Here is a 23,444-nt window from a genome sequence, read left to right as displayed (position 1 = left end):
TTCTAACATAAGTTTTTATTTAATTTGTGGTGCCTTACATAATGGTCAGGAGGCTCGTGTGTTTGTGAAGGAGGAATTAAACTATTTTTAAAGCTTAAAAAAAAAAAACCTCCAGGGTAACGCATAGATAAGGGATGGAAAGAAGGTGGGAATGCAGCAAGCCAGGAGAAACTCCAGCATGGGTTGGGGGCAGAGGGAGGGAGGGGGCGGAAGGGTGGTGTAGCTGACTGCTGTCATCCATAATAGATCCAGCTCTGTCCACAGGTCCTGCCCACCCCACCAGAGGAGAGGGAGCTGGGGATGAGGTGGGCAAGACCGAGTTTAGGCTGTGGCCAAGAGCAGACAAGGGCAGGCTGAACCTGGGGGCTCTGACAGAGGAGCCTGTTGTGACACCACTGTTTTCCCCTCATCAGCTGGAGTCCAGGAAAGGGAAGTAAGAAGTCATCACGTCAGTTCCTGATCACACCCTTTTCTACCTCCCCATTCCCTTCACCATCTCCTCCTCTCTCCCCAAGATTCGCTTGGCTCCTCCGGACAGGCAGATTATAATTGAGGGGAGTAAGACCAAGGCAGCAGGGCGTGGGTCCCCAAAGACGATGAGGAAGAGTAACTTCTGGGTTCCATGTCTGATAGTGGAGTGGGAGAAGAAACAGGGATTCCACTCAGACATCCCTCAATTTCTCCTTTACTGAAAGCTGGGAGGAGTCTTGCTGCTGCTCTCTCTGTGATGATGCAAGAATGAGAATATATGAGGCTTTGAGGTTCCAGAAGAACCTCAGACTCTGTCTGGCCCGGGTCTCATTCTCCTCCACCACTACCGGGCAGTAGATGGGGAGGTGGGCAGATGAGGACATTATGTTGCAGCTGGGTGGTGAGTGGTACTCAGCGACTGAAGAGGAGGATTACTGATGACGGTAACTAAAGTTGGGAAGGAAAAGGAAGTTCAGACAGTGGACGGGGGCAAGTCATCCCAAGCACTGCCTGGTAGGTCTCCTGGGGGCAGAACGGCACCATGTCTTCGCCCTCCCACCCTAACATGGTGATGGGTCCATAGGAGATGCTCAGCCACGCCCATGGAGGAGCTAGCAGGACAGTCTGTCTCTCCTAAGGCCCCTGAAGAATGCTCACCTCCATAGTGAAGCCTAGGGGTATGGGAGTCTCTCCACTCCCCCCACCCTGAGACCTCCCAGGAACTTGGGCAGTGACCTAGGAACTTGTGTCCACTCCCTACCCCCTTCACTGTGCCCTCATGCAGGTCTCCAGACATTCTTTATGCAAAAAACATTTATTGAATACCGGCCTACTTGCTCCAAGCGGGACACTGGGCTAGACCCTGAGGATACATAAATGAACAAGACTCAGTCCCTGACTACAAGGAGCTCACAGTCTAGTTGAGGAGGCAGACACAAATGAACAAGAAAGTGTAATGCAACATCAACACTCCAGTAGATGTTATGGTGTGCTACATGAGCCCAGAGGAGAAGGGAGTGATCAATTCCGGAGAAGACAGGATGGGGCAGAAGCTTTCAAAGGAGTAGTGGTGTCTGATCAGGGTTCTAAGGGATGCATAGGAGTTCTCCAGCAGATGGTAGGGGAAACTTCCAGCTGAGGAAATAGTTTGAGCAAATATGCAGAAGAATGAAAGACACAGGGGAGAGGCACTGGGGTGTGGCTCTGTGCGGGCATGGGGTAGATGAGGCTAGAAGAGTCCTGGGGCCGACCGGGAATGGCCAAGCCTTTACTACATTGCTCTGCTCCAGCCCCTGCCCTGGGGTGTCAGGGAGGGAGAACTGCCCAAGAACTAACCAGGGGGGCTTTCGGGTGGGGTTCCCCACCCAAGTTCAAGAAAAGGAGCATATGTCTGTGTCACTGGAAAGCAGTGTGGCCAGGCCAGTGTGGGGCTGGCTTCAGTCCTCTCTGGGTAGGAGACCTGCGCGTGCCTTTGTCTGCCCTTGTTTGTTTTGTTCTAATCATCAGTTGTTTCCTAGGAAAGTTCCTTGTCAAAGGTCCAAGTTTGGCTTGGCTGATCCAAGGGAAAAGGAGACTTTTCTTGTCTGCACTTGGGAGGGGAAACCAGAGTGTTCTAGAGGCAGGACCAGGGGCTACAGGGCAGGAGCCAGGTCAATTCTGGGCAGCTTCCTTGGCCCCTGTTCTCCAGGCAGGGAGAACATGTGGCCCCTCATCATCCTGCTTCCCTCCCCCAGACCAAAGGCAGTTGGGCAGCTATGAGAGGAAGCCCAAGACATTCTTTAATCCTGTCAAGGCTGGTCGCCTCCCACAGGGGAAGCGCCTGCCTTCCAGGCGGACATTCTCCTTCCCCCTCAGGGCTCCCTGGGAGTACAGGCAGTGGAGCTGGCCCCCACCGAGCCGGAACGAGATGGGCAGGGGCTCAGGGTGGCATAGGCAGGTGGAGGGGCTGTCAAGGCCGGGGAGGCAGCAGGGCCTGGTGGGGATGAGGAGGGGGATGCAGGGTATGGGCAGAAATGGGAGGGGAGGGAGGAAGCTGGAGTGGAGGCCACCTCCTGGGCACCCCTGCGCCCTCGGCCTGGAGACCAGTATCGGCTTCGGAACCTCCGGAGCAGCATGAGGCATGTGATGACCAGGAGGTCAAAGATGAGCTCGGCCATCTCCACCACCGACAGCACCGAGGAGCCGAACCACAGGCTCCACTGGCTGCCCAGGTTGGACAGAAGGGTGACCATCTGTAAGGGAGAGAGGCACACTGACCACTGCAGAGGGCCCTAGGTGGGCTCCAGCAGGGATGCCCCATCCCTCCTTACCTGAGGCCCTCACTCACCCCTCTCAGCCTCTTGGTGGCCCCCTGGACTCCTTCTGTCCAAGGCATACCCATCTGGCACACCCTTCCCTCCCACTGCCCCCAGAGACATCATCCCTCAGCAGAGCTCCCCTTCTTCCAACCCTCCAACCTCACCCCGGCCTCCTCCCCTTTCTCTGGTCCCCTATCATCAAGGCCCAGACCCTTCCGGCCCCACAGAGGCAACCCCTTATTTTCTCTGACAGCCACCCCCCTAAGACCCCCAAGAGGATCACAGGCTCAGTGAGGCAGGACATACCGTGACAGAGGGAGACTCAGAACTGGTTTTGTAGTTTAGCTCCTCGAAGAAGATGTTGAGTTTGGCAACTCCATTTCTTTGGAGTAAGGGAGAGGGCGGGAAGAAATGGCAGACGATTAACTTCTGGGACCCTCTCAAACACCCTCCTCCAAACAACTGCAGCAATTCCACTCTCCAGTTCCTTTTCCCTCCCAAGGATTCCTTTCCCGGGACTGACCTTTTGTTGTTGATGGTGTAATTGTTCTGTAGGGAGAGCATCCGGAAGATCCAGTCCTGGGAAAGAACAGGGGTGTCAATGGGGTCACCCTCATAGTCTTCAGGCTTACACACCCATACACATACACCCAGAGAAGACCACAGCATTACACACACACACACACACACTTGCCACGCACATACATCCCCCATCCCTCCCCCACTTTACCTGGGATGTGACTGAGGGCCATCGTGAATAACCGGCAGAGAGCTGGTAGCTGGTCACACTGGGGATGGGGAAAGGTGTTCAGTGATGGGGTGGGGCTCTCCCACTCAAAGGCTTAGCTGAGTATCCCATATTCTACCAGCCAAGCAGCCAGTTGCCCAACCTGCGCCCCAGGGGAAGGGGACACTCACATGCATGGCTTCCGGCACTTGGTGAAACAGCCCAGGCGGTCTGAGGAGAAGGCATCCTGGAGCTTATAGTAACAGTAGCCTGTGGGTGCAGAGAGGTGCCCGTTTCCCTAGGGCACTTCAACCTTCTCCACCCCACACCCAAGAGGTCTCCCAAGATCCCTGGGCACCCACCCAAGAGTATTATGTAGCATTAGAGATGCCTCCTGAGTGCCAGCACCAAGAAATATTTAAGAAATTAAGCTAAGTGAGGAAAATAAAGTAAAACAGGATACTCCTATGTAAAGATGTGTAGGATATGGACAAAAATTTTAAAATCAAAAAGAAAAATGGGAACAATTGTTGTGTAAGAATAAAGAGATTAAACCACAATGAGATACCACTTCACACCCACTAGGATGGCTATAATAAAAAAAGACAATAATAAGTGTTAGTGAGGATGTGGAGAAAACTGGTACCCTCATACATTGCTGCTGGGAATGTAAAATGGTACAGTCACTTTGGAAAATAGTCTGGCAGTTTGTCAAAATGTTAAACATCAAGTTACCATATGACCCAGCAATGCCACTCCTAGGTATATACTCAAGAGAACTGAAAACATATGTTCACACAAATGTAACAGAAGCATTATTCACAATAGCCTAAAAGTGGAAACAACCCAAATGTCCATCAACTGATGAATGTATTAACAAAATGTGGTATAGCTGTACAATGGAATATTATTCAGCCATAATAAGGAGTGAAGTACTGATACATGCTACAAGGTGGATGAACCTTAACATTATCATGCTAAATAAAAGAAGCCAGTCGCAAAGGACCACATATTGTATGATTCCATTCATATGAAATGTCCAGAATAGGCAAAGCTATACAGACAGAAAGTAGATTAGTGGTTGCCAGGGTCAGTTAGGGAGATGGAGAAGGGATAGGGCCCATGGGTGCAGGGAATGGGTAGTACTAATGGGTACAAAATTTCTTTTTGGAGTGATCAAAATATCCTAAAATTGTGGCAATTGTTGCACAACTCTGTGACTAGATTAAAAACTAAAACTATATTAAAATTGAATTGCACACTTTAAATGGGTGAATTATATGGGATATGAATTATCTCAACAAAGCTGTTACCAGAAAAAAAAAAAAAGAATTATGGATCCCCCCTCTCCCCTATTTCCCAAATTCTAAGGTTATTTTGTCATTCTTGCTACTTTTAGTCACCCAGTCCGGAAGTCCTTCTCTGTTTCTGACCCAAATTCCTCCATCTACCAGGGCTGGGGATCTTTAATTAGGAAGAATGGGAAGCAGCTGGACGCTTTTCTCTGGGGAGTAAGCAGTCCTCAGGAAACTGCAGACTGTGTTTTTTGTCTTAGTTCCTCTCCCTCATCCTCACAGCTTCTCAGGAATCAGCATTGTTATTTTTCCGTCACCAATCTTCAAACTCAGCACCACTTAGCAATCATTGTTTGGGAGCAGGGGAAGCAGCGGGCCGGGCGACCCGGCTGTGCATGTCCTGGGACGTCACGTCTTCCCTCTGGGCCTCGGCTTGCTCATCTGAGAAAGGAGAAGGTGAGGCCACATGGCCTCTGAGTTTCCCTCCAGCTCTGATGCGCTATGATCTTCTAAGGTCAGCGAGACAGGAACCGGGAGGCCACGATTGCAAAGCACAGGCAGGGGAGAGAGCTGTGAGGAGCAGACCCAGGGAAGAAAGGAGGCAGAAAAGATCACAGACAGAGCCAAGACCGGCAGACACTAAACTCTGGGGCCCGCAGTGCCCCTGCCATATCCCCTGAGAGGCGTGAAGGCTCATCTCCTCCAGCAGTAGCCCGTGCCCACCTCCTCTGGGCACGCTGGGCCTGGGGGAGCCCGGGAGGAGGAGCCCGGGGGCCTGGTCAGATGCGCCAGATCAGAGGATGCGCACCAGGAACGCCAGCCCCACATTCTCTAATCTCTAGCTTGGGATTTTCTCTCTCTCTCAGCTTCCTCGTACACAGCTTCCCTGCTGAATGACTCAGCCATTGTGACAAGGAAAAGGGATTTGTCGCTTCCAGACCAGGATAAGGAAGTGAATCCAGTGCTCTCCAAACTTTTTTGATTGTGCCCTCCTGTAGGTAAAAAATTCTTAAACAACTCTCATATATATATTTGGTTTATAAATTACATATGAGCTACTAATGAATTGATACATATGTACATTATAAAACACATAAAATGGAAGATGTCAGGGAATGAGATAGATGCATATAACTTCTCATATCTTCTTCCTGCACCCAGCGAGCTGTCTTGTGCTCACCGGGCCCTGAGGAGCAAGACCAGAGGCTAATACAGAGCGTGCACTGAAACCTCAGCAGGCAGACTGTAGAGCACGGGAGGTTTTCCTCACGTGCTCTTCCTTCCTCCTGCCGAAGTTATTTTTAAATGAGGCCATTCCTTTACAGACACACAGAGGCCAAAACAGAGAGAGAGAGAAGCTCTGATGGAGGAACAGAGATGGAGGAGAGAGACAGAGAGTGAAAGGAAACCGAGAGAGGCAAGTCCGAGGACTGGAAAATGAGAGAGAGGGAGAGTTAGTCAGGGCCAGCGGGAGCCAGAAGCCGCCCCACAGACGGGGTGCTGAGAGGAGAGGGCTCTGGGAAAGTCCTGGGGTCAGATGGGGCAGGCCCGGGACTCCCTGGAGTCTCACCCCAGGAATTATGCTTCCTGTAGTCACAGAACTCCACACCCGGGGGCCGCGGATAGAAGATGTAGGCACAGCCACACTCCTTGATCATGCTCTCCTGGAAGCAGGAGTGAATGCACACCTGGAGGAGAGGAGAGTGAAGGGGAAGGGGGTTCAGGCCTGCCCTCCCCCACACAGCCCAGAAGAGTCAGGTAAGGGAAGGACAAACAATTCTCTGCCCTGAGCCTCCATCCCTCTTTCCACTGGTCCTCCCCCCACACACACACACACTCACACGCCCTCCAGCTTTGACTGACCAACAGTGTAGGCCTGGGAGATGGCTGCCATAGAAACCGGCTGGCCTCACCTGCTGTGTATACTTGGACTGGTAAAGGTTCTGTACAGGGATGTCGCTGCCATTCTTGGTGCAGTCACCATAGTTGCCCCCAAGTCTGTCCAGGGCTTCCTGTGAACCCACACACGCCAAGAAGTCAGAGGTCAGAGGTCAGAGCAAGTGGCCCAGACCTCTTCCTGAATCCTCTGTCTTCTTTCAGTCCCAGGTTGTATCTCCTACCCTGCCAGCCTCTCCTGTCTGCCTCACCATTTCAAAACATGCCCCCAGTGGCCCAAACACCCATCCCTGTGCTACTTTCAAGGACACTGGGCCCCAGGCATCCCCTGGACTCCTAAGCATGTCTTGAACCTCTTCTCAGCACTGTCACCCAAGGTCCACTCTTCAGGTCCCTACTTCCTGATGCCCCTCTGCCAGCCCCCCGCCCCCGATTTCTGCTCCTCAAGTCATCCGCGTGCTCAAAGCCCAGTCTGCATGACCTCCCTCCACAGTCTTCTGGCTGTCAAGTCCACCTCCCATGCCCTCTCCCTGCCCCTCTGCAATCTGGGGCTCTCCTCCCTCAGGCAGTGTCCTTGCCTTCCTCATGCTGATGGAGGTCTCCACACCAGGCCGCAAGTTAAAGCCGCCATCATCCATAAAGGCAGGCTCATCCTGCCCGTGGACCATTACCCTGGCCCCAGTCACTGTGGACAGCAGGGGGATGAAGTCATTCTGCTCTGTGCGCAGCGTCAGGGACAGACCTGGGGGAGTAGAGTAGGGGAAAGGTCTTGGAGAAGCGTTAGGGGATGGAAACCCTCCCTCCCACCCTGCCTAGTCTCTAATGCTGCAAGGGGAGCAAGGCCAGGAATTGCACAGATGAGCTGGATTCTGAGGGCAGGCAGGAAGGATCCCATCACGCCTGGAACGGACAATGCGGTGCCCATGGGGGAGAAAGAACAGAGAGGACTCCTCCCAGGACAGAGGTGGGCATGTTGTGGTGAGGCCCAGAGCACACAGCGTCTCTAGGATGTGGGTGCAGGGCTGTGGGAAGGGCTGAGGCAGAGGTTGAGGACTGAGGGAATGAGGAGTTGCTCACCGTTGTTGATCCCAGGCATAGAAGACATCCAGAGGTTGGAGTTGTTCTTGTCATTGAAAGTGTAGCAGTTCCCATACATCGGGTGGTGGAAGTGAGAGTAATTCCTATCCAGGAGAGAGAGAGAATAGAGTGAGAGAGGAAAGTGTAGGGGTCAGGGACAGTGAGACTGTCAGCACGCTTGTTTCCTGATCATCTGCTATGTGCTGACACAGCACTGGGAGCTTCACCCATGCCACTTCAGTCACTCCAACCAACAGCCTGTGAGGGCATCATCCCCACATCACAGAAGAGGAAGCTGGGGCTCAGAGAGGTCAAGTAGCTGCCCGAGGTCACACAGTGATAATGAACTCTGGACTCAAGCCCAAGTCATCTACCTTCTAGCCCAGGCTCCTCCCACCAGGGCACCTGACCTCACTGGCCTTGTAACCTCTTTCGTGTCACTATGTTGCATTATGAAAACTCTTGCAGTGTCCCTAGCTTCTTACACGTCTAAATCTTAGTTCCCCATTTGGATTGTGATCTCCTCGAGGAAAGGAGCCACATCTCACTCATCTCTGTATCATCTCTGGGTTAACCGCATAGTTCTTGGCATGTAGGAGATAGCTAATAAATATCTGTTGAATGAATGAAATGGAGAAATGGAAGGGAACAGAGTAGAGGAGGGAGTGAGACCAGTGAGAACGTGGAGCTGAGGGGAAGAAGATCAGATCCCAGGGCAGGAATGAGCGGGGTTCTGATTGTATGGCCTTGAGCAAGTCATTTTTTCTAAGCTTATTCTCTTCATCTGTAAAATGAGGAGATTGGAACTAGATGAACTGGAAGACTCCACTGGCCTTGACAAACAGAGGCAGAGTGTGAAATACTGGTGCACATTCTGGGAAGTGCTAGGAAGCCAGCATTTCCAGAGCAGAGGCTGCTTTCAGGGAGAGATGGAAGAAGAGGCTACGGAAGGGAGCAGAGGCCAGTCCTGAGCGGCCTGTGAGCCCTGCTCAGCGGGAGAGGGCACAGGGGCAATGTGGGGGATGCACACCATGGGCTGTTTACAGCAGGTGGAATCAATGGATTCGATGGAGTGACAGGGATGAGTCTTACAAACATAGAGCTTAGTAAAAAAAGTAAAAGGTGAAATGAGATATATAACACAACACTATGTACACATTACGTACACATTTTGCAAAAACACATACAAAGAGATATACATTAAGCATATTATGAGACTATAAGAGAAGCGGTATAACATGGTGGTTAAGAGCACAGACTCCAGAGCTAAACTACTTCTATCTGGATCCTAGCTCTAACAAGTATTAGCTGGGGGACCAACCACGTTACTTAATCTCGCTGTACTGCAGTTTCCTCATCTGTAAAGTGGGGATAATATTGGTACTTACTTCACAGGGGAGTTATGAGGATAAATTACACTTAGAACAGTGCTTAGCACTTAGTAAGAGCTATATAAATTTACTATTAAGATTATAGGGATTCATCAAGATGGCTCAAGTCAGAAAGACAGACAATAACAAGTGGAGGATGTAGAGAATCTGCACCCCTCATACACTGCTGTGGGGAATGTAAAATGGTGCAGCCACTTGGAAAACAGTCTGGTGGTTCCTCAAAATGATAAATATAGAATTACTATATGACCCGGCAATCCCATTCCTAGGTACATACCTAAGAGAAATGAAAACATACATCCATTCAGAAACTTGTACAGGAATGTTGATAGCAGCATTATTCACAATAGCCAAAAAGTAGAAACAACCCAAATGTCCATCAACTGAGGAACAGGTAAGTAAAATGTGGCATATCCATACAATGGAATATTATTCAGCCATAAAAGGAATGTAGTTTGACTGATACATGCTGCAATATGGACGAACCTTGAAAACATGCTGGGTGAGAGAAGCCAGACACAAAAGACCGCATATTGTATGATTCTATTTATATGAAATGTCCACAATAAGCAATCCATAGAGACAGAAGTAGATTAGTGGTTCCCAGGGCTTGGAGGAGGGGAGGGAAGAGGGAGCGACTGCTAATGGATACAGGGCTTCTTTTGGGGGTGAGGACAATGTTCTAAAATTAGATAGTGGTAACTTGCACAATTCTGTGAATACACTAAAAACTACTGAACTGTATATATTAAAAGAATGAATTTTATGGTATGTGAATTATATCTCAATAAAGCTGTTATTGAAGAACAGATTACAGAGAGAAGGAGAAACAGTGTTGGCCATGGGGGAGGAGAGAGGTGAGGAAGTCAAGACAAAGAGCGTTGACTTGATTCTGCAGGCCGGGAGAGACACTGGGGGACATTAAACAGGACTAACTGGAACAGTTACATGCAGTGAAGTGGAGTAAGAACAGTGAAGTCTGAAGCTTCCTGTGGCTGCAGAACGAGGGGAGGATTTAGAGACAGAAAACACGTGGTGCAGGTGGGTTAGAATAACCCAGGAGAGAAATGATGAGGCTCTGAGCTAAGGAAGTGACCCAAGCGGCAAGACTGAGCTGATGGACTTTCCGTTGATGGGGAGGTAGGACAAGAGGCAGGCAGAGTGAGAGGACGGTGGGAAGTGACATTTAGACTCGGTGGCAGATGTGGGCTGACCGCGGCTCCAGTGCAGGTACTGTCTCTCTTCCCGGCTGGTGGCTGCTGTCCTCAAACACGAAGACTAGAGACAGGAACCAAATTGTGTGCCAGGCAAAGTGTGTGTGCCAGGTGAGGGGTGGCGCAGAAGCAGGGGACACAAGGCCCTGACACCAGTCTGCAGCGACACGGGAGGGAAGGGCTCCCTGCAGAGTAGAGACGCTGCCTCAGCACCCTTCCTCAGCCAGGCAGAAGCAGGCAGACAGCGCCTGAAAATCGAGGAGCAGGAGTAGGGAGAGGAAGGCAGGGGTAGGAGGGGCCAGGGCTACAGAGGGAACCTCCCTCACTCCTAGTCTCTCCCAGCCCTCAGAGAGCTGCAAGCTGCTATGACCTCTTTGCAATGACATTATGACAGGAGTCGTGACACAAAGAATGCCTAGCGGGCAGTGCGGTAGAGTGGGAAGAATCCTTAGCTAGGGCTGGTCTGGTGGCATAGAGCAGGTCACTGAGTACAAGAGACCCATCATTCATGGCGGTTTACCAAGTACCCTCCCATTTGTTATCTCATGCACTTGGAGATGGGTGTAATCATCTTCTTTATCACTGGAGTAAAAGTGCCAACAGGGCAAGGATTATATATATTTTCCTTTTTGAGGTATTCCACATGCCTAGAACAGTGACTGGCACATAGCCCAGACAGTCAAAAATATTTGTTGAATGAACATTGAATGAATCTCATTTTTTCACCGTTTTACAAACAGTCCCTGGAGAGTGATGTGAAATGCCCAGGGTCATGTGGCCAGGAAGTAATAGAGCCAGAGCAGGAACTCAGGTTTAGTATCTCACTCAGTCCATGCTGTTTCCACCACACCACTACTGCCCACCTCATCTGAGAAAGGGGAGTATGGGACCAGATGGTCTTCCAGGCACTTTTGAGTTTGATGCTAGTGAGAAAGAGGCCTTTGAAAGACAGAAAACCATCCTTCTAGCCCTTGGTTTCTCATACCAAGCTGCCTCATTCAGACCCAGCCCCTCAGGGAGCAGCAGAAGTCCTGAAGGGTGATTCCTGGGGCTGAGGTTTGGACCTGAGGTCAATGCTGCCCCCTCCTCCCCACGGGCATTTATTTAGTGAACAAGGATTTCCTGGGTGCCACCCACGCTGGGCCTCAGGCTGACCCAGGGAAGGAGAGCCGTGGGGAGCACACGCCAGGCAGGATGGACTCACGCCTGGTTGCAGGAGACTTGATTGAAGCGGCAGGCGAAGATGAAGTTGTCCACTTCGTCCTCCTCTAGGGATAGAGAGGTGTCCGCAGGCAGTCGCGAAAGAATGTTGATGTAGTGGAAGCGGTACCACTCCCTCACTGCATCCACCCCTGATGAGTATGTCTGGTAGAAGCAGTCCGATTTGTTCTGGTTGCACTGGACACAGAGAACAGAGCATCAGAGGGCTGGCAGCAGAGGAGGTCAAGGCAGCGGGGTGGGGTCAAGGTCAAGGAATGAGTGGTCTGGGGTCCTGAGGACTGATAGACTGGTGAGGAGCCAGGAGCCGGGAAGGACAGAAGGCAGAGAGAAAGAGAAGCCCCGAGGAGAGCATGGGATTAAGGGAGCAGCAGGCCAGGGAGGAGGTGCACGCACTGCATGTCATTTTACAGCCTCTTCAGGAGCGTGGAGCAAGGATTCTTCTCCCCTTTTCACTGTCGGGAAGACTGAGGGATGAAGGTTCCTCCCAGCAAGAGAGCTGAGACGGGAACTCCGGTCTCCTGAGCATGGCCCACTCTCACTAAAGACGGCGTTTCTTCTTCCCTCTCTTCTCTCCCACTTCCTCTTACTCTCCCTTTTATTTAAGTTTTAAAAAAATTAAACCTTAAAACAATTTTTTCAAGTTTCCCCTTTAGTGTCTCCTTATTCTCTGTCTTAGGCCAGCAGAGCCTCAGTTCCCCATCACACTGCAGGACCCCGACTGCGTCCCAGCAGTGGGGACTGGAATTCAGAAAGGTGCATTTCCCACGACAGATGTGACTTCCCGCCGCTTACACGCTCCCACGGGGGCCCCCAGCAGGGAGACCCCACAAGCTGAAGCACAAAGAGATGTTGTTCAATCTTATTGTTCACAATTCATTTATTTAATTAATTAATTTATTTATTTAGCCAGCAAGCCGACGAGGTCCCGCCTCCTATCGCTAGGCAGCAGAGGCGGGTCCGGAAAGAGAGCGGAGTCCCGAGAGTGGGCGGGGCGAGGGGGCGGGGCGAGGGGGCGGGGCGGGGCCCTCGGGCCGGGGCGGGGCCTTACCAGTTGGAAGCCGATCTTCCAGTCCTTCCTGTTGACTTGGGGGTTGTTGTCCCGCACGCTGGAGGCCGCGCTGCGGGCTCTGCGGGCTTCTTGAGGCGGGGCCGGGCCCCGCAGGCGCTGCAGGGGGTGCGGCAGGGTCTCCCTGAGGTCGCGACGGCCGCGGGGATGTTCCACGAGGGTGTTGGAGGAGTTGTATTTGTACAGGTCGTAGAGCGTCTGCTCTGTGATGCGGTCCAGTTCCTCCAGTTCATCTTTAATTTTCGAGTACCTGGGAGGGGCGATGGGAATAGGGTCGGACTAGGGGGGCCTAGCGGGAATCCCTGGCCCCTCTGGGCCTCAGTTTCCTCGTCCGTAACCGGGGAGGTCGGTTCATCCGGAGAAGCCTGCGGGGAATAGCTGTGGTGTCTCGTGGGCTATCTGGGGGAGAGAGGGGTGTAGACAGGTGTGTCCGCGGGGGAAGTGGAGGCGACAGTGAGCCCGGCGGTGACAGCATTTATTGCCGCCTGTTTATGTAAGGGAGAGGCGGGAGGCGCCTGTCTGTGAGGCGCTCTTTCCTCCCACTCGCCCTGGCCTAGGAGGGAACCCGGAACTTGTCTGCCCTTTCCCAAGGCAGGAGGGGGTGGCCTCGGCCTGGGCCCGGACACTCCACGGCCCCCGCGACGCAGGTCATCCCTTCCTGACCCCCTCAGGCAGGGGTGGACTTTGGGCCTGTCTGCCACCCGGCACCTTCTAAATCAGGGGTTCTCAACTGCACTTCTAGAATCTCCCGAGGAACTTTAAAAATACCCGAGGCTGGACACTCCCCTGCCCCCTCAATCCTCCCACCAAAAGACTCAGTTTTAATGTTTCGGGTGGGGCCCAACAATGTAAGTTAAACACTGCCCAGTATAAATCGTCACATTCCTTCTTCTCAATACAGGGCCTATTAGGGAAGTCCAGAGCAAAGGGCCTTAAGGGTAGCATCTACCAAAACAAAACAAACACCTAGAACTAATAAATAAAACAAGGTTGCAGGATACAAAACCAATATACAAAAATTAATTGTAGTTCTACATACTAGCAACAAAAAACTGGAAGATTAAATCACAAAACACCATATTAAATAGCATAAGCAACATGAAATACTAGGAATAAATCTAATGAAAGATGTGCAAAACCTCTACGCTGAAAATCCTGCTAAAACAAATCAAAGACCAAAATAAAAGGAGAATTACATATGTTCATGGATTGCAAACTCGATATATTTAAGATATCTCCCAATTTGATCTTTAGATTAAATACAATCTCTATCGAAATTTCAGCAGACATTTTTGATGAATTGATAGGCTGATTCTAAGATTGATATGGAAATGCAAAGAATCGAGGATGGCCAAAACAACTTTGGAAAAGAAAAGCAAAATTGGAGTACTTACTCTACATGACTTTAAGATTTACTATAAAGCCACAGTGACCAAAACAGTGTAGTGCTTACGTCAGGATAGACAATAGATCAATGGAACAGGAAGAGTGCAGAAATAAACTCACACATATATGGTCAACTGATTTTTGACCAAAGCACCAATTCAATTCAATGAGGAAAATAATTTTTTTTAACAGATGGTGCTGGAACAACTGGATACTGTATGGAAAAAAAGAAATGAACCTCAACCTCTACCTTAGCCCATGCACAAAAATCAAGTCAAAACGGATCATAGCCCTAAATATAAAATTCAGAACCATAAAGACTCTAGAAGAAAACATAAAGATACCTTCATGACCTTGGGGTAGGCAAAATTTCTTGGACTAAAAAATATCTAAGGAAGAAATTCTGAAATACAAAGACCTCTTACAAATCAACAATAAAAAAATTTGTTTTAAAAATGAACCCAAAAAATAAACAAATGGTCACCAAACACATGAAAAGCTGCTCAACATAATTAGTCCGCTGGGAAATGCAAATTTAAACCATAATGAGGTACCATTTAACGTCCATTAGGCTAATACTAAAAGACCAACAACATCAAATGTTGGTGAAAATGTGGAGCAACTAGAATTGCTGCTGGTGGGAGCCTAAAATGGCATAACGGATTTGAAGGATCATTTAGTAATTTCTTATAAAGTTAATATACATCTACCTTATGACCCAGCAATTTTACTCCTGGATGTTTTACCCAATTCCACTCCTAACTATTTACCGAAGAGCAATGAAAACATAAAGACTTGTACATGAATGTTCATAGTAGTTATATTCGTAATAGCCAAAAAGCTGGAAGCAACCCAAATGTCCATCAATACCACTCAGCAATAAAAAGGGACTGATATAGGGGCCGGCCCGGTGGCGCAAGCGGTTAAGTGCGCACTCTGCTGTGGCAGCCAGGGTTCGCTGGTTTGCATCCTGGGCGCGGAACAACACACCGCTTGTCAGGCCATGCTGTGGCGGCGTCCCTTATAACGTGGAGGAAGATGGGCACGGGTATTAGCCCAGGGCCAGTCTTCCTCAGCAAAAAAAGAGGAGGATGGGCATCGGATGTTAGCTCAGGGCTGGTCCTCCTCACAAAAAAAAAAAAAAGGGGGGACTGATATAGGCAAAAAACATGGAAGAATTTCAGAAACATTAAGTTGAGTAAAATAAGCCAGACACACATACAAGAAAATTCATATTGTATGATTCCATTTACATGAAGTCAAAGCACAGACAAATCTCATTGATGGTGATGGAAGTCAGAAAGTGAGAGTGGGAGAGGGAGAGGAATTGACTACAGAGGGACACCAGGTGATGGAAATGTTCCGTATCTCAATTGTCAAACCTCAAGAAGCACCTAAGATTTGTGTATTTTATTGTATGTAAATTATACCTCAATTAAAGAAAAAGTCAAATACCAGTGCAGGGCCTCACTGGAGAGATTCAGGTTTAGCGGGTCTGGAGTGGGGCCCAAGCAAGGTTGTTTTTACGAGAGCCTCCCGGGGTTGTAAAGTGCAGCTACGTTAACCACTGTCCAGTCCACATTCTCACAGCCCTCCTGCACTCGGCTCCATTTCTATCTGCCTCCAGAAAGGCTAGCTGGCTGGGCCATGGGCATCAAATCAGCTCCAGCTGGCCCTCATCCCCTCACAGGAGAAATGGAGCTCAGGTTGAAGGTGTGTGTGACATTCCACGAGACTTGTTTGTTATTGGTCATTAAAAGAATGACAATAATAGCTAGTGTTACCTGAGCACTTAGTATGAGCCTGGCACTGTGGTATTAGAAGGTGCGTTATTTAACTTAATCCTCAGTGTAATTCAGCTGTTAGCCACTGGTAGGTAACGCTTTTACAGGTGAAATACAGGTGAAAAACCTGAGGCATGGTGACTTGCTCAAGGTCACATGGCCAGGAAATGAGTCAGAAAGCAGTCTAACCATCACACTACCCTCCATTCTGTCCCTGCAAGCTCCAGCTGTTTTAGGTCGAAGTGCCCCAGAAAGAGCACCAGAGCCCGAATCGGCAGCACACTTTCTAGCTGTGTAATGTTGGTAAACAATCCAACCTTTCTGAATCTTCCCCTCAGTTTCCTCGTCTGAAAAATGGGCATTACACTAGATCTGCCTACTGCATGAAGCTCATAGAGGGTTAAATGAGAAAACACTGAGTGACACAAAGTGAAGAGGTCATCGAATATCAGGAAGACACAGACAGGAGCCTGAAGCCCAGGAGACTGAAGTGTCTTTCTCACGGTCACAAAGGAAGAATCCAGGTCCCCCAACTTGTCTGGAGTATTTCCACAACATGAGCCACCACACTAGGCTGGGCCTCCCTTTCCACCACCACCCCCAAGCTGTCTCAAGTCCCTCTGTGCCCCTCCTCTGCCTCCTACCCCTCCCTCATTCTCATCACCGGCTCCAAGCTGTCTATGTTTCTCTAGCCACATCACTCTTCCCTATTGGGTCCCAGGCTGTCCCTAGGTCAGGCTCTCCCCTCAGTGGCTCTCCTCTCATTCAACTCCCTCCTGCCTCTTCCAGAGAGGCCTCTGATGACCACCCCCTCTACCTCCTACCTGTGACAAGGCCTCCAGAAGAGGCCAGGCTCCATACAGAATGTCCTCACTCCCCAAGGTCTGTTTCTCTCCCTTTTTTTGGCTTAAGGCAGGAAGTATTCCCATATTACCCCTTCAGAAAAGAAATCTCTCCCTCCCTTTCAGTTGACACCTAGAGCTACAAGAATTGACCACTGGGTAACCCCACTAATGACAACAGATCTTGTTTTGCAAGCAGGAGGGCCCTGGCAAGAGGAGACCAGGGCTGGAGAAGGGATAAAAAAACGCCAGCAGGGGCTTCAGCAAGACAGTCTAGCCCTTCTAACCTTGACCTCCTACCCAGATCATGGTCACTACCTTCACTCCCATCTTCTCTGGCAGGCAGCCCTACACTGGTGGGTGGGTGAACCCTTGCACAATTCAATCGGGCGGGCATTACTATCTCCATTTCACAGTTGAGGAAACTGAGGCCTATCCCTTAGGCAACTCCTGCAACGTCACTCAGCTAGAAAGTACTGGAGCCAAGATCTAAACCCAGACCTGTCTGACTCCGTGGCCCCTGCTTTCTCCACTACTTCTGCCTCTGGGCTTGGAAGCACTCAAGATTGGGCAGCAAAATCTCCTTTCCCCAAAACTGGCCATCTCCCCTCCAGCCCCTCTTCTCTGTTCAGGACAGACTGTCAGGGGCAGGGACACTGGGAGATTTGGAGGCTGACACGTCTGCTCTCTTCCAGTCTGTGTCTCCTTATCCTCCCTCCCTCTTTCCCCTTGCCTCCTCTCACAGAAGAGCCCATGCTCACCAGGCAGGTAGCATGGGATTTGCGCAGGCCCCCACCCCACCCACCTGGAGACCCCTAGTAGAGCATTCTCAATCAGCATTCTGGAAGTACTAGGCAGAGCTGGAAACTCACCAGCTTCTTCCCCTGCCAGTGTGCATCGGGGGACCTACCCTGCTCCCTCCTTCTTCCAGGGACCACCTAGAAGCCTTGACTTCCTTTGCTTTGGACCCTCTTCAGCTCTGTTCTCCTCCACTCTCAGCACCTCCAACCTGTCTCCCAGGGGGCTATGAACACACAGCCCCAGTGTAGTCCCTCCACATGTGGCCCTATGAGCTCAGCCTGCCCCACGATGTGTTCATAGGCAGGGGCCCTGCCAGCAGCCTCTCACCTGTGAGCCCCCCCGAGGACAGAGTCAGCCCCTCTAGAGTAGGTTCCAAGCTCTCAGATCACATGTGGAATTCAGTCCTGGCTGTGATATTTTAAGAGCAACAGATGTTCATACAGCAATGAGTGTTCAGAGGACAGAGAGCCAAGGTGGTAAGAGTTCTAAACCATCTCATCTAAGGAAAAGTGACAGGAACCACTCTAATCAGCTCTCCAGGCTCACCTCCTAGCCTTGCCACTTTTTAGATGTTAGCCTTAGAGAAGGTACTTATCTTCTCTGTGCCTCTGCTCCGTCACCTGTCGAATGGGAGTGTTAATAGTACTAGGGTTGTTAGGAGGATTAAATGAGTGAATATATGAAAAGTAGTGAGAAAAATACCTGGCAATGTAGGTGCTGTACAACTGCTGCTGTTGTTCTCATTATCGTTACTGTTATTACGACTATTATTGGAGAAGAAAAAGCTAAGGAGACACAGGAGCACTGCCTGCCCCTTATCTACCATGTGACTTTGTGGTCTTAACAAGAGTGGAGCCTATGACCAGACTGCAGCTCTGACTCCTCCACTTAACAGCTGGGTGACCTCTGCAAAGCCTTTAGGTTCCCAGAGCCTCTGTTTTCTCATCTGACTCCTTATCTAACAAGCTTGTTATGAGATCAGAATGTGAGAGTGGACTTTGCAAGCAGCAAGGCAGTTACTGCTGTCATAGGGCGCACCTGGACTGAAGGCCGTTGGGTCAAGAAGGAGATGTCTTTAGAGTTGCTTCAAAGAGACAGAACCAGGACCAAAGGGTAGAGGTTATGATGAGGTAAACTGCAGCTTTCCCTAAGGAAGACCTTTCCAACAACAGCTGCCACAGAGGTAGTGAGGTTCCTGACACAAGAAAGAGTCCATCACTGCGTGGGGGGTAGGGGTCAGCTCTAAGAGTGCGGGCTCTCTGTCCCTGCCAGGCCTAGTGTCCAGATCCTGCAGGGAGCACAGGGTCTCCCCACCAGGGTTAGGGACAAACAGCCTGGCTGAGAGCCCCCCTTCCTCCATGCAGCCTCTCTCTCTGGGGAATTGCCCCTCTCCTTCACCCTACTGCTGCAGTGCTCCCCGCTCTGCCACCTCTGGGAAGGAAGATTCCATGACCTCCTTTGTTGTTTAAGAACCCAAGTTCTTCCTCAGATCCAGCCTAGATCCCTCCTGGGATTGGATGAAAAGTATATTCTTTTCCGGCTCTGTTTTCTGTGGATGTGGATGTGACTGGCCCTCTCCCTTGGGTGAAAGAAAAACCCTTTGTTGACCAGAAAGAAAGGGACTGCGGTGGCTGACCCTTCACACTGGATTCATAGCACTCCCTTGCTTAGTGTGGAAGGTCTTCAGCCCTTGTACCTTCTTTTTTTTTTTTTTTTGTGAGGAAGATCAGCCCTGAGCTAACATCCATGCCTATCCTCCTCTTTTTTTTTGCTGAGGAAGACTGGCCCTGGGCTAACATCCGTGCCCATCTTCCTCCAACCCTTGTCTCTTCTCCTGGAAGTTACAAAGCAGCCTGGAACCCAACACCTCCTTCTTCTTCCTCCCCCTCTGCTGGCCGGGCCCAGCTGCCAGCAGGCAGGCGTCCTTGGTCTGACCACCTCATTCCAGTTATCTTGCCAGCTCCTCTATCTGTCTGCTGATTTCCACCTCCCCACTGCTTCCCCTGTAGGAGTCACTCATCGCCCTCTGCCTCCTGCACCTGCTGCCAGCCAGCAGCTGGCCCCCCGTGATTCACACTCAGGTCACCACCCGCCAGGCCGCATTAACCTGTCCAGCCACCCTTGCCTCTCTCCTGGAACAGGAACCAACAACCCTGGAAGCCTCCCTCCTGCACCCTGACAAGTACCCCTCCTCTTACTGCTGCTATTCCCATGGCCTCCCACCACCCCCACCCCAACCCCCCATCCCCCACCCCAACCCCTCCCCCCTGCAACCCTGGATGCCTTTGCCTGGCCCCTCCTTTAAAGTGCAATGGGAGAACACACTTTGAAATCAAACACACTTTGTTTGTGACTCGGCTGCTAATCTGGGGTACCCTGGCTCCAAGGTGGGGGGTGAATCCCAGATTCACCAGCTGCTACCTGTGTGAACTTGGGCAAGTTACTTAACCTCCCTGGGCCTCACTTTCCTCATCTATAAAATGAAAGTAACACTGGTATCTACTTCAGAGTTCTGCTGTGAGGATTAAATAATTTAATATAAAAATTTAACTTATGTTTGGCACATATTAAGTACTATGTAAGTGTTGGCTACTATTGTTGTTTTTTTTTTATTACTTGCTGTGTGACCTTGCTCAAATTATTTCACCTCCATGTCCTCATCTGCAAAACGGAAATAATAATAATGCCCACCTCCTAGACTTGTCGGGATTCAATGAGATCTTGCGTATAAAGCACCCAGCACAGGCTCAAGCACACAGTAGGTGCTCAGCATCCTTCCCCTGCTCGGGGAGGCTTCCCGGACTCACCTCCCTTCAGGTGCTCCCCTCAGTGAGTCCTGCACAGCCCTCCATTCAGGAGGGATTCTTTCTGAGTGGACACCTGTCTCCCCACCTGCAGGCCCCTGGAGGCAGGGCCTCTGGTTTCCATTCCCCAGGGCTTTTTCCTGGACTGTCCAGGGCCCTGCACCCAGCAGAACCTTAGAAAACACACAGGCCTCAACAGGTTGCCCCCTGCCCTCTCCATCTCCCACTCACATCTTTCAACCGCAAATATTTATTGACAGCCTACTATACTGCCTGTTGTCCCTCCCTCCCTGCTGGCTGGTGAGCCCAGTGTCCCTCCCCTCCACCATGGCCCGAGGAGGTGAGGGTGGGGGGAGGTGGGGGAAATATTAGGGCCTGGGAGCTGCAGGGATGGGAGGTCAGGAAGAAGAGGAACAAAGCCCGAGGGCACCAGGGGAAGAGAAAGGAGGCCAAGGAGAGGAATGGACAAGAACCCAGAAATGAGATGTAAACATCTGACTGGAAACTCCATTGATTCCACGCCCCACGTCTTGGGTTTTAAGAAGAGGCAGGAGTTTGGGATCAGGCAAACAGAGGATGAGTCACAGCTAGTCACTATCTCTGTGACCTTGTGACCTGTCTCTCTCTGCCTCAGTTTCCTCAAGTGCCAAATAGGGATAATAATAGTACCTGCCTTGGAGGATGGTTGGGAGGATCAAGGGAGATGCTGCAGGGTACTTAGCAGAGTCTGGTGCATGAAGCACCTTCTGAGTAAAGGGCCCCTTGCCCCGGGCATCGTATGGAGACTAATCCATGAGATGGGCTGGCAGTTTTTCTCAGCAGGACAGGACCTCCCAACCCTTATTAGTCCATGACGCACCTCTGGACACGACAGACAGAATGGGGGCCTCCACCCCCAATATATGACCAACCCAGTCATCCCTCTTCTCACACATACCCCATATGTTTGCTCATACACACTCATGCAATCACACACACATGTGCTCATAAATCTTACACTCCTTGAGGGCAGAGACTGTAACTCACATGACTTTTATGATACTTACCACAGCGTGCTGCAGTTACTTGTTTACATGCCTATCTCTTCCATCTGACTTTATCTTTCAATACCCAGCCAAGTACTTGGCCTCCCATAGATACTGTATGAATTATTAATGAGCCCATTTGCCAGGTGCCTAGCATCGTGTCTGGCGGGCCACAGGTGTTCCCACGGTATTGCCTGACTAAGGGAACACAGAAAAGGTATATATAAACACCCAGCCCTGACCTCCTTTCCTCTCCACAGTTACCACTCCCTCTGGCTTCCGGACCAAAAATTGGCAGAGAGCAGTGATGAAACCCAAAACTTCAGGACACACCCAAGCACTTAAGTCAGGCACCTGGACAGGTGAGCTGTGCAGCCCAGCAGGGGTCACCTGGCTCTTTGGGGAAACAGCTTGACAAGGGCTGCTTTCTATTCTGTCCTGTTCTCCTCTGGCTCTGTAACTCTCCACCTCCAGCTTCAAGGCTCATGGACTGCTTTGCCACCACCCCCGACTTTGCTTTCTCCAAAACTAATTCCCCTGCCACCACCCACTGCCACAGCCCCTTCAGTGGCCTCAACTTTCCACCAGGCTCTTCCCTTGAGGCGGAGGAGGCCTGTTCTTTGCTCTCCTCTTGCTCCAGGGAAGAGATGGGGATGATCTCTACCCTGCCCTTGTGGAGTTATCAGCATCTTGACCTCATCAGCACTCTCTTCCACTTGTGGAGGGATTTGGGGGGGGGATGGGAGGGAGGAAGAAGGGGCTTGCTGGTTCAACAACCACAGCACTAGGAAGGTTCCACTGGGCAGAGCCGCCAGTCCATTGAGTGGGGGCCCCCTATCTTGCCCAAAGGGAGGTCTGCCTGCGGACAGGATTGTCGCCTCCTACCCCTGGGTCTGAGGTCTGCCTGCCCAGTGGGCACCTCTGAACCCTCCATACTACCCTTCTGGGCACCCAGGAAGTGACGGAGGGACCAACTGACCTGTAGGGATTGAGGGTGCAGACGGTAACTGCAGGGAAGACGAGCTTGTCCGAGTTGAGGTTGATGTTGAGGCTGACGGGGTAGCTGAAGTACTCTCCGAACAGCAGGCCGAACTGCCAGTACATCATGCCGAAGGTGCAGAGCCAGAGCACAGCCCAGAAGGCCGTCTTCATGCGGTTGTGCTGGGAGCATACCAGGCGGATGGCGCCATGGATGGTGGTGTGGTTGCAGAAGAACTCAAAGAGCTCTCGGTAGGAGCGGTGGAACTCAATCAGGGCCTCCTCCTCCTCTGTGGGCTGCTGGGGGGCCGTGGGTTCAGAGCCCAGCCCCTGCTCCTCATGCTTGTCTCCCTTCATGAGTCCTTGGGGGTGTTGTGGAGGTTGAGGGTCAGGGCTGAGTTCTTGGCTCTCCGTGGGGTTGCCCTCCTCCATCGTCATCTTGAACCCAGAGTGAGGCTGCTCCTGGCCATGCCCGCATCCCACCCTGAGCCCACTTTCTCCCACTCCTCCCTCCCTCCACCTTCCCAGAGGCCAGCTGACCTGCTGGAGTTGGGGCCAGAAGAGCTGGAGCTGGGCTTCCCTGGAGTGACCTCTCCTCTGCTTCCCTGATAAGGCTACTTTTGGGTTCCCTCCTAGCACCTCCCTTTCTGTCTCCACAGCAGTCAGTCTCTGCCCTGTTTGGTCAGTCTCTTTCTTTGGGTCTCTTCCTCCAGGATCTCCGTGTCTTAGTCTCTGCCTCTCCCTCTCTCTCTCTCTGCCTTCTGCATCTCTTTGGGTCTCTTTCTGGGATCTGTTCTTCCTTTTGTGTCTCCTCTCTGTGTGCCAGGCTCTCTGATCCTGCCTCTCTTCCTCTTCCTCCCCACCTTTACCCCTCTCAGTCTGGGCTCTCTCCTCCTGTCTCTGGCCCTGGCCTCGGGCTGTGTCCGGACTCGCTCTCTGTCCCAGGACTGCAGGGCTCCAGGAGGTCTGGGCTGCCTCCTGCTCCCCACTCCCAGGTGTGGCTGGACTGGGACTGGTTCTTTTCCAGTTGAATCTGGCAGCCGGGCCTCTCCTCCCCCTCACCTGACAGGTGCAGCGTCCGGGCCAGGGAGCCCGGCCGCCCGCCAGCCGGGGATGGAAGCAGCTGAAGCCTCATTAGCATCTCAATTAAAGGTGAGCAGGGCAGGGGG

The 23,444-nt window shown here is 51.2% G+C and overlaps 1 protein-coding gene across 2 annotated transcripts; it reads right to left on the bottom strand.

The window, feature by feature from the left end:
• On the bottom strand, positions 1-23,380 carry SCNN1A (sodium channel epithelial 1 subunit alpha). 2 transcript variants are annotated; one of them, XM_058558985.1, is made up of 13 exons: positions 22,816-22,942; positions 22,277-22,637; positions 12,638-12,905; positions 11,573-11,766; positions 7,764-7,867; positions 7,265-7,428; positions 6,704-6,802; positions 6,361-6,478; positions 3,687-3,765; positions 3,499-3,556; positions 3,292-3,347; positions 3,075-3,150; positions 1-2,702 (listed from the first exon to the last, which is right to left on the bottom strand). In XM_058558985.1, the coding sequence occupies exons 2-13, from the start codon at positions 22,630-22,632 to the stop codon at positions 2,322-2,324; spliced, it is 1,953 nt and encodes a 650-aa protein (XP_058414968.1). In that variant the 5' UTR covers positions 22,633-22,637; positions 22,816-22,942; the 3' UTR covers positions 1-2,321. The 2 variants fall into 2 exon arrangements, with proteins under 2 accessions (XP_058414968.1, XP_058414967.1); XM_058558984.1 differs by having other exon boundaries at positions 22,277-23,380.
• Between the last annotated feature and the right edge of the window lie 64 nt (positions 23,381-23,444).

Source organism: Diceros bicornis, chromosome 17, assembly GCF_020826845.1.
Source record: "Diceros bicornis minor isolate mBicDic1 chromosome 17, mDicBic1.mat.cur, whole genome shotgun sequence".
Classification (NCBI taxonomy): domain Eukaryota; kingdom Metazoa; phylum Chordata; class Mammalia; order Perissodactyla; family Rhinocerotidae; genus Diceros; species Diceros bicornis.
The sequence above is the reverse complement of the archived record's forward strand: the minus strand, read 5'-3'. Positions and strand labels throughout refer to the sequence as shown.

Coding starts and splice junctions, on each gene's coding strand:
- SCNN1A (XM_058558984.1), bottom strand. CDS start 22,713: ATGACGATGGAGGAGGGCAACCCCACGGAGAGCCAAGAACTCAGCCCT. Junction 12,906..22,276: donor TGCACCCTCAATCCCTACAG/GTCAGTTGGTCC, acceptor CGCCCCTCCCAG/GTACTCGAAAATTAAAGATG. Junction 7,429..7,763: donor TATGCCTGGGATCAACAACG/GTGAGCAACTCC, acceptor CTACTCCCCCAG/GTCTGTCCCTGACGCTGCGC.